This window comes from Convolutriloba macropyga, chromosome 11 (genome assembly GCF_964194025.1).
Source record: "Convolutriloba macropyga chromosome 11, txConMacr16.3, whole genome shotgun sequence".
Lineage (NCBI taxonomy): Eukaryota > Metazoa > Xenacoelomorpha > Acoela > Convolutidae > Convolutriloba > Convolutriloba macropyga.
Genome location: NC_134478.1, coordinates 45062822 through 45082057, shown reverse-complemented (window position 1 = coordinate 45082057; position 19236 = coordinate 45062822). Strand labels below are relative to the sequence as shown.

The window sequence follows — 19236 nt, the reverse complement described above, 5'->3', positions numbered from 1 at the left end:
GAATCTCTTTAAATTTGAATTAAACTCAGATATCAGCATATGCATAATATAAACTAACGAATCTCAACACTGAATTTTAGGCCATTTTTCCAAATTATTCATATCTTAAATAAATTCGAGCAAAACTTTATGCAATCAATGAAACTCTCAATTGAAAAAGTGTTTGTGGAAACAAGATATTGCACGTAACAGTGATTTTTTGATCAATAAAAGAAAATAAGACAATTAGTTTATAAGTTCAGCTCTCTTTGGTTTGATTGATATTCATAGAAATAAATATTCCATTATTTAAATGTTGCCAAAATATGCAAAATTTACCTGTACTTATATTCTTACTCACAAACTGAACTCATATCATACATTGTCTACTTTTATGATCTTTTGAAAACTCATTTTTTACACATTTTTTGCTGCACCACATAACTATATCTAAAAACTTCCAAAAGCTGCTAAAAGAAATTACACTTTGGAAGCATAACGTCAGCCAAACAGAAAAAAAAAACAATTGAAAACTTTTGGAAGAGTACGAATGTACGAAATGATTTTTTATATTAACAACACTGGTAATATTCACGCTCACTCGTCGTTTATTCAATTAGCAAAAAATAAATACAAAAAATTGAAAGCAAACAATGCTATTATTTTTTGGCCCAAAATTTTGAAAGTTGGCTGAAAGAAAGAATCGGCAAACTTCGTTTGTTTTTTTTGTCGCAAAAACATTAACAAAATAGTTTTTCGAAAAAAAAAACGAAACATTGCCTTCCGTACAATTTTTATTGCCCTCTTGAGGAAATGGACATTTGCTAAGATCCTTTTTGATGCAATAAAGTTTACAATTATTGTTGTTCTATAGTGTATTTGCCTTATTTCCAGAAAATTTTGATTTTTTTGCCTAATAATTGCAATATTTTTTTGCCTAGTTCAGTTTTGAATAACTTTTTATCTCCCCCTGGTTGTCTCGCTTAAATTGTCTGCCGATGTCAAAAAATTACAAGAATTGATTCTCAGTCTGAATTTCTATGTTCCCACTTTGATATTTTTCGTTAATTAATCATCGTATTTTATAGTTTTTCATGCAAAGCTGAGTTAGTTAATTCAAGAAACAGGATGGTCGCGCACCAACTCCAGAAAACGATTTGCAAAACAATATTAGCTAAATGACGACAAGCGTAATAATTATGAGTTTTACTTAGCGTTTTGCTTCAATGCAGAGTTCAAAAGAAAGCAGCCAACCAGATATTTGAAAACAAAATTTTTTCTGTCGAAAGCTAGTTGTCATCATGCAGTTAACTTTTCAAGTCAAAAATTTTCGTTAACTAATAAAAGCAGAATATTTTTGTTTAATGATAAAGTTTGATTAAGTATCTTGTTCTATGGGCCAAATGTCGTGAAAATCATTTTCAACGCTCACTGATCCTTATCGAAACGGAACCATTGAAAAAATGCATTATAGAAATTGGAAAACTTTTCCAGTGAGCCTCTAAAAAGTCCAATGACCATAATTTTTGTTGAAAAAAGTTGAAAATTTGGAACAAGTAGAGAATATTCGCACTGAAAAAAGTCCTAAACTAATGCTGTAGCTTAATAGCCAGCAGTTATACCAAGCTTCTCTAGTCCTCTAATCCCTGCCTAAAATTATTATTCCAAATGACAGAGAAACCTAATTTTTTTACTGATGACGTCATGTGATTATTCTCTGGACATTGTAATTCTATTCCATTTTTAGCAAAAAAAATTTGTTCTACAGGCTATCTTGAACCTTTGATTGAGTTCTTCGTGTTAAATTTGTAGATGTAGTATTTATGCTTCGCATTTCACAAAACGTGCAATGCAGCATTTTGAAATTTAATCTTTTCGATAGTTTTTTTAGTGGAGTTACTTGACGGAATGTTTTTTACTCTATGTATTCTTTTTTTCACAAAAAGTAGTCATTCCTGAAAAGATCTTGAAATGCGGTTCTTGAAAAAGTTATTTGATATCATTAATATGGGACTTTATTGTCTACACAGGAAAATATTAAGCTTCAAAATGAATTCAATTTTGTTTTTATTTCAGCACGTCGCTTAGCAAGAGACTGCTGCTGTGGTCGTGGGATCTAACAAAACGAGGAGCAAAGGCACTGATTCTGTCCCCGTGGACATTCTTGCTGTTCCTGATCAGACTCATATTCTTCTTCATTCTGAAGCTGCCATACTTCATCTCTATCAAGTTGCCATACCTTCTCATGAGGCTGGTTGTGTGGTGAGTTAATGGTTTTACTTCCCGTTTACCCCAACTGACCCAAATTTCTGGTTTTAAATGAAAGAAATTGCCAGTTGTTTTTCAAAACGAATTTACCGACATCATCATGTGCTTTCAAGCTGATACGATGGTACCGAGCATTTTTTCCTTTCAATTTCTCATTTTTGTTCAGCTTTCTGTACTATAGTGGTCTTTGTTGATTGCCTTCAAAATTTTTCATGGTTTGAAATCGGGGCTGAATTTTTTCTGATAGCTTTTTCGCTAAGGTAAGTATCATCGCTTGTTTATACAATTCTTTTGCAATTTTTTACCCTTATTTTGTAATGGCATTTTGCTTTGACCTCCATCCAATCTTTTGGGTTAATTTTATACTGGAATGTATAAGAAGACGTTACTTTTTTAATATGATAAATTTTTTAAGCGTTTCAGTTTCATTCATTCTCTGCCAACATGATATGCGAAAAGGTCAAATTGTGAAAAAAAATTTGAAAGCTAAAGACTCCATTTTTCCAAGACAAAAATTGAAGGAAACAGTCAAAATTTCTTGAGGGATCAAATTGATTTTCAAAAACTTGGTATGAAGTCGGCCAGGTACGAAGTTTATAGCCCTCTAATAAATTTGACGGGTTCCAAAAATGATCGGCTTTCTTAACGTGGAGAAACATTCAATTTGAGTGTGTGAAGTCTTTTTCTATTTGAATCTTTCAACACCATTGGTCACATCATTGTTTCAGGAAACCAGTGAAAACAGTTCTAAGACTTGGAAGATACATACTCTACACAGTGCCTCGAAACTGCCTCGTCAAGACATACAAAAAGTTGTACAAAGTGTTCAGAATAGCCGCACTTTTGCACAAACTTGGGTACGGTGATCCTCCCACAGAAAAACACGCCCAATTCTCGGGTTCGCCCACTTTATCACCCGAAGGTTTGTAAATTTTTAAGTCCGATTTTCTATGCGTTTGCACGATTATGAAATCTTTTGAACCTTTTTTCTATTTACATTTTTGTAAACAAATACGAGAACTGTTAAACCGAATATTGAAACAGACATTGAAAAAAAGCGGTTCGAATGTTCTAAAATCGATTAATTTTTCTGGCCCAGTGAACTGAAATTTTATATACACTGATAAGAAATCTTGCCAAGTGTTTACCAAGACATTTATGGACTTTCATTATCACATGGGAATCCAGAGAAATACAATAATTTTATTTTTTTATCATTTTTGTTAAATTTATTTATCATTTAACAGTAAGGTGAATGGGATTTTAAATTGTTCTGCAAGTATAACATAGGAATAATCTCTGTAGAACCCTCTGTATAAAAAGTACTATAACCTTTCGACAATCCATCATTATCATTATTAAGGTTTGGCCCGAGGCGAATCAAATACCAATCTGGGTTTGGGCACGGGTGAAAGTCGGGTCCGGAATCGGTTGAGTACATCCGTGAATCAATACGAACCGCAGAGTCCCCCGACGACTGTGAATGAAGGCGACTCGGAATCGATAGCCGAGGACCTGATGAGTTTAACGCAGAAGATATCGACAACAGTCGCTAACCAGGTTAGAGATCAGTTACTAGACGTGATTTAGTCTATCCTTTATAATATCACATAAAAGTTCTGGAGTAATATTCAAATTCTTCAAATTGAAATCTAGTAACCACTGCAAATTACATAAATTTGGATGGCGAATGAGAAGATCTGAGAAGCTCCAAAATTTGTCTTATGTTAATGCCCAAAACATGTTCATTGCCATATATGTCAGAAGTTATCGAGTTATAAAATTGTAGTTATCATCGTACTTTTGAAGGATTTTGACTGGCTAATTGGAACAATAGTTGGAACTCAGTGCCTTTTCTGTATTTCAGTTACAAATTACCTGATCTAGAAAACACATCAGGTATTACGGTTTTGCATAAGAAGTAATTGCGAATTAAGTTAAAAATAAAGATTAGGTTAAAATAAAAAAAATAATGCAAAAAGCTTTGGAAGACCAGATCTTTTGATTTGAATTTATTTTTTGAGAAGGTCATTTGAAAAGCTTTTTAGGAACCGTCATCGAGCAATCTTCCAGCATACATGGACTTATATGAGTTGGTATCTTAAAATTAAATAGAATAGTTCTTCTAATGAGCTCAACCACTAATAATGAACATTAGCTGATTGTTAACTAACCATGATTACTAACTAAAGATAACGATAACTAACTAACCTTCGTTAATACAATTTTCATCCCACATTTTGTGGACTCATCGGATCAACTACTCTGCTTTTTTAATAAAAAGAAAAACAAACAAAGCCATCGGCTCATATTTAGTCTTAATTGTTCCGACCCTCTTGAGGGGGGAGGAACTATATACTCAAATGGGTTTTTTTTGTTCCGTGAATTTTCGCCGCTCGATATATTCATCGTAGAGAGTTGAGACTGGTATCATTAGAAAGCTCGTCCAGCGTAGAATATGGAATTAAAAAGATTTTTTCAATTTTCGTTTTCTACAGGGAGTTATCGAGGTTTAAACTTCTGAGAAAAGAAGAGTGAATTCACGTTGATTTTATTCAAATTTTCCGGAATTTTTGCCTAAATTTTCGTCAATTTTGCTAAAATTTGTTATAATTTTTAAGAATAGTGTCGTTGATTTTATTTTTGAAGACGAACAAGCATTGTTGATTGTTTTGATTTAATTTTTTTGGTCGAAAAATCTGGATAAACACTTCAAAATTTAGCCTTTTTCATCAAAAACAGCACGAAATAAGCTACTTTAGTCCACTTTGATTAAATTTGCCGACAGTACACCCCAAAACAACACTCATACAATCTTTGTAGACTCAGAGGGGGGCTATTTCTACTTCGGAGTCCGCTGAGAATGCACTGTAGTTAAAACTTTTGCCGTTTTTTGCTAACTTTACTAGTTGATTATCAAAAATGCAGAATTTATTTTGAGTTTTCAACTAACAAATTATCTATATCTACAACATTCGAAAAATCAATTGTTCCTAACGGACAATAAGTATTAGCAGGGCTAGTTTTGGGCCATTTTTGGACTGTTACAATCCAAAAAAATCGGGTTGTAATCAGTCGGTCTTTTTTTTTAAAAAAAAAGACTTCTTTTAATAATAAAGAACAGAACATATCAAATCAAAGCTCAGGAGTGATAAGTCCAACCAGTTCGCTTGCTCAGCAGCTGCAAGCTAATGCATATATTTTTTTAATTGAAAGTTTATGGTCGTTTCTTTTTTTAAAAATAATTGACTTTTCAATAAATAATATCTTAATTAACTTTTCCTCTATTTTTTTCTTAATTTGTTCAACTTCCAGCTTAGTGTCAGCAAAGAAAGACTGCTTCTTCTTTCTACTGATTTAACATTTGTTCTCGGTTGCAGTTTTAAGCCTGAAGTTATTGTTTTCTGGCTTTGATACTACAAGATTTCAGATTTTTGTTTGTTTTGATATTTGCCAGTTTTTCACGTTTTCTAATTTTGTCACATTATCACATCATTGACAGTTCTCATGTCACCTTATTAGCATTCAGAATCAGGCACAATTGAACATATTAAAAACTTGAAAGATATACATCATCGTTTTAACGGCCTCGACGCCTCTTTCTTGAAGAAATCAATTGAAATTTTTAATTTTGTCTCTAACTGTCATTTATACTTTGTCGTTTCGGTCGTATGAAATTTCCTGTATAGTGATAGCTTTCATTGGCTTTTCATGGAAAAATAGAAGAAACGATATCCTGATATTAGTAGATAGCTGATGGCTTTCATGACTTCGAAAACAATCGTTTTCCAAAATTAATAAAAAAACTTTTTAACTTCGCAATTTTGTTCTTTTTATGTTTCTATGTTTGTTTTTGTTACATAATTTCGTTAGTTAATTACAGGTCAAATATGAAATTATGAGTGTCAAGAGAATAAAAGGGATTGGTGTCCCAAAATCTTTTTTTAATTAATTTCTTATGACCTTACTGGCTTCGACACCGGTTTTTCACAAAAAAAAGTAAATTAATTTGATTTTTGTCATATTTGGCGTTCTTTTTGTAGATGCAAGATATATTATGGATAATTACAGGTCTCGAGGGCTTCTTTTTTATGAATAAACGACCCTATTTAAATAGCTCTTTTTGTTATTAATGCCTTTCATGACATTGAATGTAAATTTGTTTCGAAAAAAAAAATTATAAGTAGTATTACATACTTTAGCACTTCGCTTTTTTGTCTACTTGTTACCTAGTCTTACTAATGAATGGCCAGGTACTACATTATAGCTGTTTGAAGAAGGCGCAATCAAATATATTTTGAGTGCCAAAATTTGGCTTGACGGTTTTGACAGCGTTTTCTGGCAAGTTTCAATTGAAATTTTGTTTGATCTTTGTTGTTTTTTTAGCCGCTTTAAAAAATGAATAAGGACAGGTCCTAATGCCATTCTGTAGAAGCAGTGGTAATCGTAAGTTTGTGGTAATATTAATTGATTCCTAGTGGTATTTATTACTTTGAAGTTAACTGTTTCAAAAAAATAAGTTAATTTTTTTACTTTACTGTTTTTGCTCTTTTTTGTATAATTTTTACCAAACCTTTTTATGGACTGATCCCATATGTTTTCTGGTGGTTTATAAGTTATTTTTGTTTATTTTTAGGTTTATCTGACGGTATGTTGACTTTGTTATTAAATTTAGTTTTTAAGAGGGACATAAATTTTTTGATGTAATTAATGTTTGTTGTTGTTGTTGTTTGATTTTGCTGTTCGTCTTGACTCGCTTTCTTAATATTGACATATTACAGCAATCTAATGCATCAATTTTTACTCCATTGAGTTATTTGCTTTGGAGGCTATCTTATCGTTCATACAGAACTTTTTGAAAAAGACTTGGGTTTTTTTGGGATTCGCAAAATAATAATTTTTACTTTTTTTTCTATCTGTTCCTCATTTGGTAGACAATTATGCCAAAATTATGGATGGGTGGGGTCGGAACCTTATGTGCCATCGCACATTACCGAGCCGCCTTGTTTTTATCCAAAAAATATTCAATGGAAAAGATTTTAGATAACATTTGTTTTTTTTTCAAGCCTGTATATTCAGTTTCACAAACTTGATAGTAAGTAATTAGGGAGCTAAGACCAATTGAACTGTTATTTATTGTTTGAAATTTTTTATTTGCTCTTATTTAACGAGAAGGCTCATTAATGCGCGTTCGCACAAAATATTCCGATCTTGCCCATCCACATTTTTATATTGATTGCCTATCGATTTAAGAGGAGTTAGGAACGTTTCAAAAATCAAAAACTCTTATACTGCGAAAATAATTGGTGTATGGAAAAATGTTATAAACCCAAGCTACTAAATGAATTTGAAAAAAAAGTCACATTAGAAGGCCGATGAGACCTCAATAACGACCAAAACATAAGTAAAGGCAAAGCTGCATAATTGTTTTAAAAGATGATAGGTAACAAAATCAAAATAACATCAGATAAAACTTACACGGCATATATTCACTAGTCGTTCACTAGAAACTAGATGAGACTTTAATAGAACTGGGTAACAAGCCGAGAAAAAAAGAAAAATGTGGCAAATGTTATCAGACTACAAAATAACCAACAACATAAACAAGGCTGAAAAATTACGGGCAATTAAAAAGAAGCAGTTTGGGAGCCTTTAAATTAAAAGTTCTCAACTGATAAATTATATATTTTCACTTAAGTTCCATGTAAACATCAAGGGGACTTGTTATTAAAGGCACTATGTAGTAAGAATGAGAGTGATCAACAAATACTGTGCGGTATCAAAAATTCATTTTAAATACCATTTTATGTTTTTTCCAAATCATAAAACCTCACCCGAAAATAAAAAAACCAAAATAGATTGTAACGTTTGTACTGTAACAAAGCCGATTGGAAGTGTCATTGATGAGATTAGGTCACAACTTGCAAAGATAAATACAATAAAGGCCAAATTCGTTTTTTTTCAGAGACTTCTGCAGCCAAGTTATATCAAAAGAATTTCAACTATGAGCTATTATCTATTGGAAGCATCAAATACGTTTGCATATACTTCAACAGGAAGCCAATGAAGAACGAATATGCAATGAGCGCGAAGGTTTTCAAAGAGACTTGGTAAACTGCATGCATTATATACTTCCAATCAAACGCCAATATGAAAATGATAACTCCTTCCTTTAATTAGAATAAGACTTACGACCACAAAAAGAAAAAGAAAAAAAGGAAAATAAATCAAAAAAAAATTCACAAAAAGTGTCAAAGTTACTAAAATCCTAATATATCCACTCAAAACTTTACATATGCTCAGTGTTTTTGATAACAGAAAAATGCAGTCATCATTGTGATACTTTGACAACATTTTTTAAAAGAAGCACATATATCAATAAACATACAAAAAAATCACATGGTTTTTTACTCGTAGTTTCTATGTCATAATACATTTGGTTAAAACCAAAAACTGCTCAACGGATGAACTTTTCTTTTACCAGAAAGAAAATGGGACCTTTCATTGGTGAGACAAAATACAAGTTGACATTGATAAGATTAAAGGCGGGGCAACGCTAAGAAATTTTTGGAATTTTTCGAAGAAAATATTTTCAATGCCATAACAGCCATTAGTATCAACTCAAACATTTGATATGATCAGACTTCCCTCTACAGGTGGCTAATTAGTTTACTGGGATAAATTCATAAGACTAGGAAAATTGCGATTAGTGCAGGCAACGCTACATAAATCAAAAAATTTGTTAAAAAATATAGTGTCCAGGCCATTAAAAAAACGAGTTGTTCTCTAAAAACAAAACAGATGGGAATTGCCCCTTATTTGAGCGTAAATGTGATCTCTCATTTTGTTAACGTCTATTTGGAAATCGACTTGTCTGTATTCGACGTGGAAAAAAAACAGAAGAGTGCAATAGAGTTGAAAAAATTCAGGGGCCGAACACAATTTGAAATCTTTTGATTAAGAAATACCGCGATGAGAAGAAAAAAGCTTTTTATCGCTGAGCATCTGTCAATATGCACTTAAAGTCCTGAGAAGCCGAAAAACGTTTCATCAAAGTGGGCTAAGGCAGAATATTTTGTGCGATTTGTCCTGCAAAAAGGCAAAAAATTTTGGAAATTTATCCAAGAATTTAGCCAAAATTTTATATCAAACATTTGAAAAATTCTCCCTTTTATTGCAATTTAAAACCAACGACACTTTGACTAACATTTTTTACGTATTGTTACAAATAAATTAGAAATGTGAACAAGAACACTGAAAATCAGCGGAATTTTCTCAAAACTCTAAACCTCAATATCTCCTCGAAAAAAAAACAAAATTGAAGAAAAATTTATGTGTCATCCTACAATTGGTGGGCTTGTTAATCATACCACTCCAAACAAATATATCCATCGGTCAAAATTGACTGAACAGAAATAAATCAGTTGAACGTATTGTTCCTCTCCCCACAGGATCATTAGGGTGTGGTCAAAACATCAAATTGACGCTGTTAAGCTCATTAAAAATAAACAGCAAACGATGGAGCTTGATGCTGAAAGTCAACGCCAGGTCAAAATTGCGCTAAAAGATTTTTTGCTACCAAGCATAAACCTCCGTTTTCGCCGGCAGCAAATGCCCCGGCTTAATGAGTTTAGGCTCTACTCAAAATAATCTCTTCATCTGAGAGCTCAGTACTTTTGAATTCATTCTTGTGGTTTCCTTATTGAATTGAGAACGTAGTGAAAACCTAGCAATCAATCGTCAAATTTCAATTTGCTTTGTTTGTTGTCTTATTTTTGATGCAACTTATAAATTTCCTGTTCAAACGAGAAAACTTAACCTGATTATTGTTTTATTTTCTTTTGATAAACAATTAAAAACAATGCTAGATAATTGCAAAATGAGACGTCCAAGTTGCATAAGGAAATGAAAAAATATAATCAGATTTTGCTTATTATTTGATCGCCTTAGTGAATTTTTTGGAATGAAATCATAGATTTTCAGATTAAACATTGGACTAAAAATTAGAAGTTGTGATTCTCACGTTACCATTACTTTTCCAACGAACAAGATTCCGCAAAAAAAATTTGGTGGAAAGAGAGGGACTTTATTTGAATTTCATCAGAATTTACATAAAATGATATTTCTTTATCTGAAATTTCTTATTTGTGAACTTTTAAACCGTGACCATGAAAATTGGAGATATGCATAGAGAAAAAAAAGAATTTTTAGCGTTTTATTTTTTCGCAATTTCTCTTGAAAGAAAAGAGATAATTTTACTTAAAATACTTTCAGATTTTCCTATGTCAATTTTAAATTTTTGTAAAAAGCGATAAAAACATTTCGACCTTCGGTTTTGAAACCAGCAGTCTTTCACGAAACTAGTTATCTCAAGAATAATTTATATAGCTCAGGAAACAAGTTAGAAATGATTTTGAGTTCAGTATAGTTTGATCAGAGTCAACTACGTCAACTTCAGTCTTATCAGAAATAATTTTTACGCAACACGAGTGCCAAAAATTCGACGCAGGATAGTCTTATCAGAGGTCAGTTTGGTTTAGGATGGTCTGAAACGAGTATTTTGGTCTGGAAGAATTGATTCAAATTAAATTTGGTCTATGTTTTTAGCTTGCGTCTCTCCGCGTAAATCAGCAAATTTTTTAAAAAAAACAGGATTAGTAGAAATTTTACCGTGAAGCCACGTATGAACAAAAGTGGCTAAGCTCCGTTTAATTTTATTTGTCGAATCCTATGGTGACTACATAGACTGATTGGTGAACAGACAAAACAGTCCCAGACAAAACAGTCCCAGACAAAATAGTCCCAACTAAAGATAGAGGTAAACATATGCACACCAATTAACAAAAGAACCATTTAAGTTATTCATATAATTGTACTTCGTTGAGCAAATATTAAGCTGATTGCAACTTAGTTTTAGCCAATTTATGTATTTTGAAACAAGTTTCCGGTATAATCCTCGTTCATATCAATTAAAAACAGAGCATTCAGAAAATTAACTCATAGATTATGTTTGTTAATTGTTTGTAGATTATATTTTAAAATTGTCTCCATATTTATTCGGAACTATTTTGTCTGGGACTATTTTGTCTGCTTTCGTTGGACTATTTTGTCTGGGACTGTTTTGTCTGGGACTGTTTTGTCTGGGAATATTTTGCAATTTGGGACTATTTTGTCTGGGACCGTTTTGTCTGGGACTGTTTTGTCTGGGAATATTTTGCAATTTGGGACTATTTTGTCTGGGACCGTTTTGTCTGGGACTGTTTTGTCTGGGAATATTTTGCAATTTGGGACTATTTTGTCTGGGACCGTTTTGTCTGGGACTGTTTTGTCTGGGAATATTTTGCAATTTGGGACTATTTTGTCTGGGACCGTTTTGTCTGGGACTGTTTTGTCTGGGAATATTTTGCAATTTGGGACTATTTTGTCTGGGACCGTTTTGTCTGGGACTGTTTTGTCTGGGAATATTTTGCAATTTGGGACTATTTTGTCTGGGACCGTTTTGTCTGGGACTGTTTTGTCTGGGAATATTTTGCAATTTGGGACTATTTTGTCTGGGACCGTTTTGTCTGGGACTGTTTTGTCTGGGAATATTTTGCAATTTGGGACTATTTTGTCTGGGACCGTTTTGTCTGGGACTGTTTTGTCTGGGAATATTTTGCAATTTGGGACTATTTTGTCTGGGACTGTTTTGTCTGGGACTGTTTTGTCTGGGAATATTTTGCAATTTGGGACTATTTTGTCTGGGACCGTTTTGTCTGGGACTGTTTTGTCTGGGAATATTTTGCAATTTGGGACTATTTTGTCTGGGACCGTTTTGTCTGGGACTGTTTTGTCTGGGAATATTTTGCAATTTGGGACTATTTTGTCTGGGACCGTTTTGTCTGGGACTGTTTTGTCTGGGAATATTTTGCAATTTGGGACTATTTTGTCTGGGACCGTTTTGTCTGGGACTGTTTTGTCTGGGAATATTTTGCAATTTGGGACTATTTTGTCTGGGACCGTTTTGTCTGGGACTGTTTTGTCTGGGAATATTTTGCAATTTGGGACTATTTTGTCTGGGACCGTTTTGTCTGGGACTGTTTTGTCTGGGAATATTTTGCAATTTGGGACTATTTTGTCTGGGACCGTTTTGTCTGGGACTGTTTTGTCTGGGAATATTTTGCAATTTGGGACTATTTTGTCTGGGACCGTTTTGTCTGGGACTGTTTTGTCTGGGAATATTTTGCAATTTGGGACTATTTTGTCTGGGACCGTGTTGTCTGGGACTGTTTTGTCTGGGAATATTTTGCAATTTGGGACTATTTTGTCTGGGACCGTTTTGTCTGGGACTGTTTTGTCTGGGAATATTTTGCAATTTGGGACTATTTTGTCTGGGACCGTGTTGTCTGGGACTGTTTTGTCTGGGAATATTTTGCAATTTGGGACTATTTTGTCTGGGACCGTTTTGTCTGGGACTGTTTTGTCTGGGAATATTTTGCAATTTGGGACTATTTTGTCTGGGACCGTTTTGTCTGGGACTGTTTTGTCTGGGAATATTTTGCAATTTGGGACTATTTTGTCTGGGACCGTTTTGTCTGGGACTGTTTTGTCTGGGAATATTTTGCAATTTGGGACTATTTTGTCTGGGACCGTTTTGTCTGGGACTGTTTTGTCTGGGAATATTTTGCAATTTGGGACTATTTTGTCTGGGACCGTTTTGTCTGGGACTGTTTTGTCTGGGAATATTTTGCAATTTGGGACTATTTTGTCTGGGACCGTTTTGTCTGGGACTGTTTTGTCTGGGAATATTTTGCAATTTGGGACTATTTTGTCTGGGACCGTTTTGTCTGGGACTGTTTTGTCTGGGAATATTTTGCAATTTGGGACTATTTTGTCTGGGACCGTTTTGTCTGGGACTGTTTTGTCTGGGAATATTTTGCAATTTGGGACTATTTTGTCTGGGACCGTTTTGTCTGGGACTGTTTTGTCTGGGAATATTTTGCAATTTGGGACTATTTTGTCTGGGACCGTTTTGTCTGGGACTGTTTTGTCTGGGAATATTTTGCAATTTGGGACTATTTTGTCTGGGACCGTTTTGTCTGGGACTGTTTTGTCTGGGAATATTTTGCAATTTGGGACTATTTTGTCTGGGACCGTTTTGTCTGGGACTGTTTTGTCTGGGAATATTTTGCAATTTGGGACTATTTTGTCTGGGACCGTTTTGTCTGGGACTGTTTTGTCTGGGAATATTTTGCAATTTGGGACTATTTTGTCTGGGACCGTTTTGTCTGGGACTGTTTTGTCTGGGAATATTTTGCAATTTGGGACTATTTTGTCTGGGACCGTTTTGTCTGGGACTGTTTTGTCTGGGAATATTTTGCAATTTGGGACTATTTTGTCTGGGACCGTTTTGTCTGGGACTGTTTTGTCTGGGAATATTTTGCAATTTGGGACTATTTTGTCTGGGACCGTTTTGTCTGGGACTGTTTTGTCTGGGAATATTTTGCAATTTGGGACTATTTTGTCTGGGACCGTTTTGTCTGGGACTGTTTTGTCCGGACACGAGACTGATTAATGTTTACGTTTTCAATTTTTTTATTCGACTAACTGCCCTGTTGGCGACTATTCATAGAACGCAAATTACTCTACTAATATCCACTTCAACGAATTGGAAATAGGAACTGTTTGATTTAATGTTAGTGAGTGTGTCGATGCTCATTTAGGTCATGGCTGAAGGACAGAAAGGACATGTCGGATCTGTTCAACTATGACAACTCATTTGCATCAAACAGCAAACAAGACAAGGAGGATTCTGAGGCTGTAGCTGCCGCTTCAAAGGCCAAGAATCAGCGCTCCCTCCCCAACAGAATTATGGTAACTTCCTCAAGTTGCTATTTTTGTCTTTCATACCATTTTACCCTGCTGCCAATTACCCAATGTGTCAAAATTGAGTCCATGCCCACAATGAGAATGAGCTAATTTTGAAAAATGAGGACTTTGTGTTCTTTCCTTTAATCGAATAATCTAATGAAAAACAATTCTTTTCAATTCCACGTAATGCTCATTATAATACTTATTCATCTTTTTTATCCGTTAGAAAAAATAACATTTCCAATCACAACCCAATCCACTGTGTTATTGATTGCATTTAATTCATAAACTAAATTTATAATCCGTTATGTAAGGAATGTGCCGAAATGTGCTAGAATTTCGAGAATGCGCTGACATCTAGATCCGGGACTATGTTTGTTCCCAAGTGTCTGATGCAAGTATGTGATATGAGCACACAATTGCACGTTCGCGCGTAAAATTCATATGCCCATTAATTTTTTGAGTCCGGATCGCAATTTTGCCCCCCCCCCCCTTAAACAACTGTGCTTCAAGACGATTCCCTTAAACCAACTATTTTCCTTCTCATATGTGCGTAGTTTCTGTAGATAAAGCAGAAAGTATAAAATGACTCTTGTAAAAATGCAGCAATATTGATGCATAATCTTCATATTGGCTCCATTGATTAAAAATATTTTGTCTTATTATTTGTATGTGTTTCAGTGTCTGTTGGCTCGTAACTACTACAGAATCAAAGCATTGGGGGCTGTCTTGTCTTTCTTCATCAACATCATTCTACTCTTCTGTCGGGTACAGTATCTCTGCATACGAATGTATAACATTTTAATTTATAATATTGCTATGTAACCACAGGAGTTTAATTATGTGCCTAAAGCTAGTTATTATGTGATAAATTCCATGCAAACATTTGATATATCGAACTTTCTGACGAGCTTTCTGACTATCGAGCATTCTGACTATCGAGCTTTCTCTAACTATCGAGCTTTCTAACTATCGAGCTTTCTGACTACCTTTTCATCCTAGACGTTAATTTTGGTTCAGACATATTATCGAAATTCGGATAATTAAACGAAAAGCAGTAAAATTTTTCTGTTATATTTGAGCTAATTTTTGAAAAAGCATTGTCGAAACAGATGCCAACCGATGGCAAGAGTGTCACTGTTGGAAATAATCATTAATACTAATTGAACTGCATCAAAATTTTGACAGAATATGTAGACAATTTTTTGAAAAAAAAAGATTTCTGAAAAAATTCACCTATATTTGTGTTTATCATATTAGAATAAATCGATTATTGAAGGATTTGGTTGATAATTACGAAAGAAATTCAATTTATTCAGAGTTGTTTCTAAAAAAAATTAACCATTTTGATTGAGAAACTTTTGCACTACTTGAAGGTTTGCGTCAATTTTTGTTTGATTTCCATCTTCGAAGCTCTGGAAATATTGCAGTTGTCACTGTCGCGGAGATTTTAATAATTTAAAGATATCGTAATTTTCTTGGTACTGGCAGTCCTCTCCACCAGCGGCTTGTCGTGTAATAATTTTTTTCCTATAGAAACAAGAATAAAAATAGAGGACCTTTTTTTCAACAATTTAAAGTCCTGTTTTCTCGAAGCAGTACAAAATCAATATTTATCCATAGCTGTCTGAATGGTTTTTTCATATACAAAGCAGCTACAGAGAAAGAAGTGAACGTACTAAACGATATCAATTTTATCACTTTGTTTTGACATCCTAGTAGAGATTTAGAACTGATTGTTTTTCTTGGTTGTTATACATTTCCCTTTTTTCGAAAGTTTTGTTGTCTCATTTTATTTTAAAGGGACGCCCTAAAGAGATAAATACCTAACCACCTAAGCCACATACCCAAATTGAAATTATTTTTTTTATAACCGGGAGTTAGCGTGCGTGTCATTGGTTGAAGGTTCATTCCAATGCATCCGCGAAGCAGTGTGTTTGGGACAATTTATCACATCTTGACTGCAATTATTGTACCACGTGAAAACTTTAGAATCCGAAAAAAATAGTCCGAAGAGTTGTTGAAAAGAACAAGAATTTTTGCAAGCATACGAGCAGTCTGAATTGAGCGAAAACAGCAGAAGACGTCAATTTACACTCCCTCAAACCAGTTTTATAGACACACGCATACAGACACCCTCAATCACAATATTATTTAAGTCACAAACGGATAACGTTTTGATCATGCTTGACTTGCGTCACCCGAAAGAGTAACTTTTTGTTTTTTTTTCTTACTTTCGATCAATAATATAATAAAGGGAATACTGTATTTCTCGTAATATCTGTAAAAATTCAGGCATTGCCATAAATTTCAGAGGTAGGCAATGTAGACAACTAGTTAATTTTTAAAATAGAATAGAGTTCTAATTAAGGCATTGATATATACGAATAAAGAAATTACAGTTAATGTGGTGGACGGAGGAAGGCATTATCACAAATTCAAATTAAGAAAGAATGAAACTTAAATGAACTTGAAATGCTTCCAGGCAATTGTACAGTACTGGATTATTGGGTTTGTTTGGGCCCTCCTTTAATCATTAATAAAACTGCGTCTGTAACTTAATTGAACGATTTTGTGACAATAATATTTTTTTTTCTGAAATATAATTGTGCTTGAGAATCTGTGTCTTAATAAAACTTTTTTCATGCAACTTGCATTTTGAAATTGTTTTGGTAAGTTTTTTTTAAAGTTCGGTCTTGTATGTAAAAGCTTGCTGTTGGTAAGTTCAAAACTGAGCTTGAGAAAGCACGCTTATTTTTGTTCAGGATGTTAGAACAGTGAGAGGTAGCCTTGTATTCAAAAAGTAGCGAAAATGGCAGTATACCTAGTTTGATTTTAAAATCTGAGGATGAGTCAAACTTTTATCTGAGGAAACTTTGATGGCCTAATTCAGTTGATTTTCTAATGTTGTAATGAATTCTGATTGATAGTTGTAAATAGAGCAGAATAATAATGAACATGACTGAGAAGCAGAAAAACCAGTCCTAAGAGTTGCTAAAAAGAGCAAGAATGTTTGCAAAATGACGAGCAGTCTGAATTGAGCGAAAACAACAGAAATAGTCTATTTCTTCCCTTAAATCCGTCTGTTTGCCTGACGTCGTCCCTCTCTCGCATACACACATGCATACACACAAAAGCTATGTTCGTCAGTCTGTCAGCTATGTTACGTTTGGTCGCCGCTTTCATGTCTAGGACACATTTCAACTATACTCTATTTTGGGCTTATTTCATGGTTCTTTTTATGCCTACCAAATTTTTGAACGGCATAGCTCGATAAAAAGACCGAACAAAGAATAGCAAAACAAACGAATAGAGTTGAACCCGGCTCGAGGTTTTTGGGTAAATTTTTGTAAGAAATGCGGTGAATGCGGTGAATTTTTGTAAGAAATGCGGTGAATGCGGTGAAAATAAATATTTCACCGCATTTCTTACAAAGATTCATCGCAAAATTCACCGCATTTCTTACAAAAATTCACCGCATCGATTTTTGTGGCAAAATAATGTAAGAAATGCGGTGAAAGCGGTGAATGCGGTGAAAAAAAATAATTCGTCACATTTCACCGCATTTCTAACAAAAATTCACCGCAAAATTCACCGCATTTCTTACAAAAATTCACCGCATATGATTTCCAAAGTTTACTCAATCTGATTTAAATTCACAAGAAATTTTAAAGATGTAAATAAGAGTTGGGGCAGTGGACTAAGCAGTGGAAGGCATGCGGGAGGTCAGAGGTTCGAACCCTTGTGGCGACGATTCTTTTTTGTAAAAATACTGAAAACGCGGCGAAAATAAATAATTCACCACGATTCACCGCAAAAAGATGTAAGAAATACGCGGTGAAAATTTTTTTTTTCACCGCATTTCACCGCATTTCTTACAAAAATTCACCGCCAAACCTCGACCCGGGAAGTAATAACTTGTTAATACAATGTTTTTTTCGTCTCTTTTTTGTTTCCGGATAGTTGAAGCTTTTGAAAAATATTATTGTGTCCAATCATTTTTTCCGATATTAGACCATGTTATGATTTTAGTTGAGTTCCATTGTCTTGAAAAACTATTGGCTTTTTAGATCTCAGTTTACCTTCCGGAATCTGCTAACCAATCAGATGGTGCAACACCTGCTCCGGGAGGAGACCTGGACGCCTCTGACACAGAACCGGTAGAATTGGTCACGATGGGTGATGACGTGGCATTTTTAGAACCCGTGCTGGTATTTCTGTCAGTTCTTCACGCCTTCATTGCTCTGCTCATATTGTTGGCATATTACAAGCTCAAGGTACGATTGAACTACTTTTTTTGAAGTAATAAAATTTTATGAATATTTTAAAAAGCGAGGGCTGTGAAAATGTTTATGGGTCAATTTAAGCTGTTATGAAATCATCACTTGAACTTTGCGGAAAAAAAGGAATGCTAATTAGCGTTAAATTTCAATTCTTTTCTATACACATTATTTCACAGATGCCGATAGATGGAGCAGTTCAGCGGCAAAATTTCCAAAAAAAAGACAACGACATTTCTCCTTTAAAAAAAGAGAGAGAGAAAAACAATTTCTCAACATTACAAGAAAAAGTGAGCGGGATTCAAGGGTTTAGCCCTCAGATTTATGTTAATGAACAGCTCAATGTAAACTGCAAATTAAGTTTCGATTGACGCAGACACAATAGACAACAATTATTAAATCCAATATAATAATAATAATCAAACATTAATCAAACAGAACAAAAATTAACATAGTCTTTTTAGCGAAAAAAGTGAAGATCAATAACGTCATTATTTTAAGTTTTCATAAAGAAAGTCAAATAGCAGGTTCATTTAGCTTTTCTTAGCAATAATTATACATTAGTTTCTTTTTAGCATCAATTTTGCAAAAGAAACAAAAATATCCCCTTCGATTCACCTTGGTAACTTTGAGAAATGTAAAAAAATGCACAATCATATTTCATGAAACAGAAACAAAAGTTAATCAACCAAAAAATTATCTGATCAGCCAAGAAACTAACAAATTTGACTATATTTAGTCGTTATTGAATTATTAACATAAGACTTAGCTAAACAAAACTTAGGGAAAATTTCGAACAATATAGAAAGTCATTAAAAGACATAAATCATACATTGGGAAAAATTATCAAAATTTATTG

The 19236-nt window shown here is 33.8% G+C and overlaps 1 protein-coding gene across 5 annotated transcripts in view; it reads left to right on the top strand.

The window, feature by feature from the left end:
- Positions 1-19236, top strand: part of LOC142349664 (ryanodine receptor 2-like) — a 227570-nt gene that overhangs the window by 194874 nt on the left and 13460 nt on the right. For all 5 annotated transcript variants that reach the window (XM_075401386.1, XM_075401387.1, XM_075401385.1 and 2 more), the window contains 7 exons: positions 2056-2241; positions 2976-3169; positions 3611-3807; positions 4296-4339; positions 13950-14100; positions 14779-14865; positions 18168-18374. In XM_075401386.1, coding sequence (XP_075257501.1) covers positions 2056-2241; positions 2976-3169; positions 3611-3807; positions 4296-4339; positions 13950-14100; positions 14779-14865; positions 18168-18374 — 1066 coding nt within the window. The remainder of the gene's footprint in view (positions 1-2055; positions 2242-2975; positions 3170-3610; positions 3808-4295; positions 4340-13949; positions 14101-14778; positions 14866-18167; positions 18375-19236) is intronic.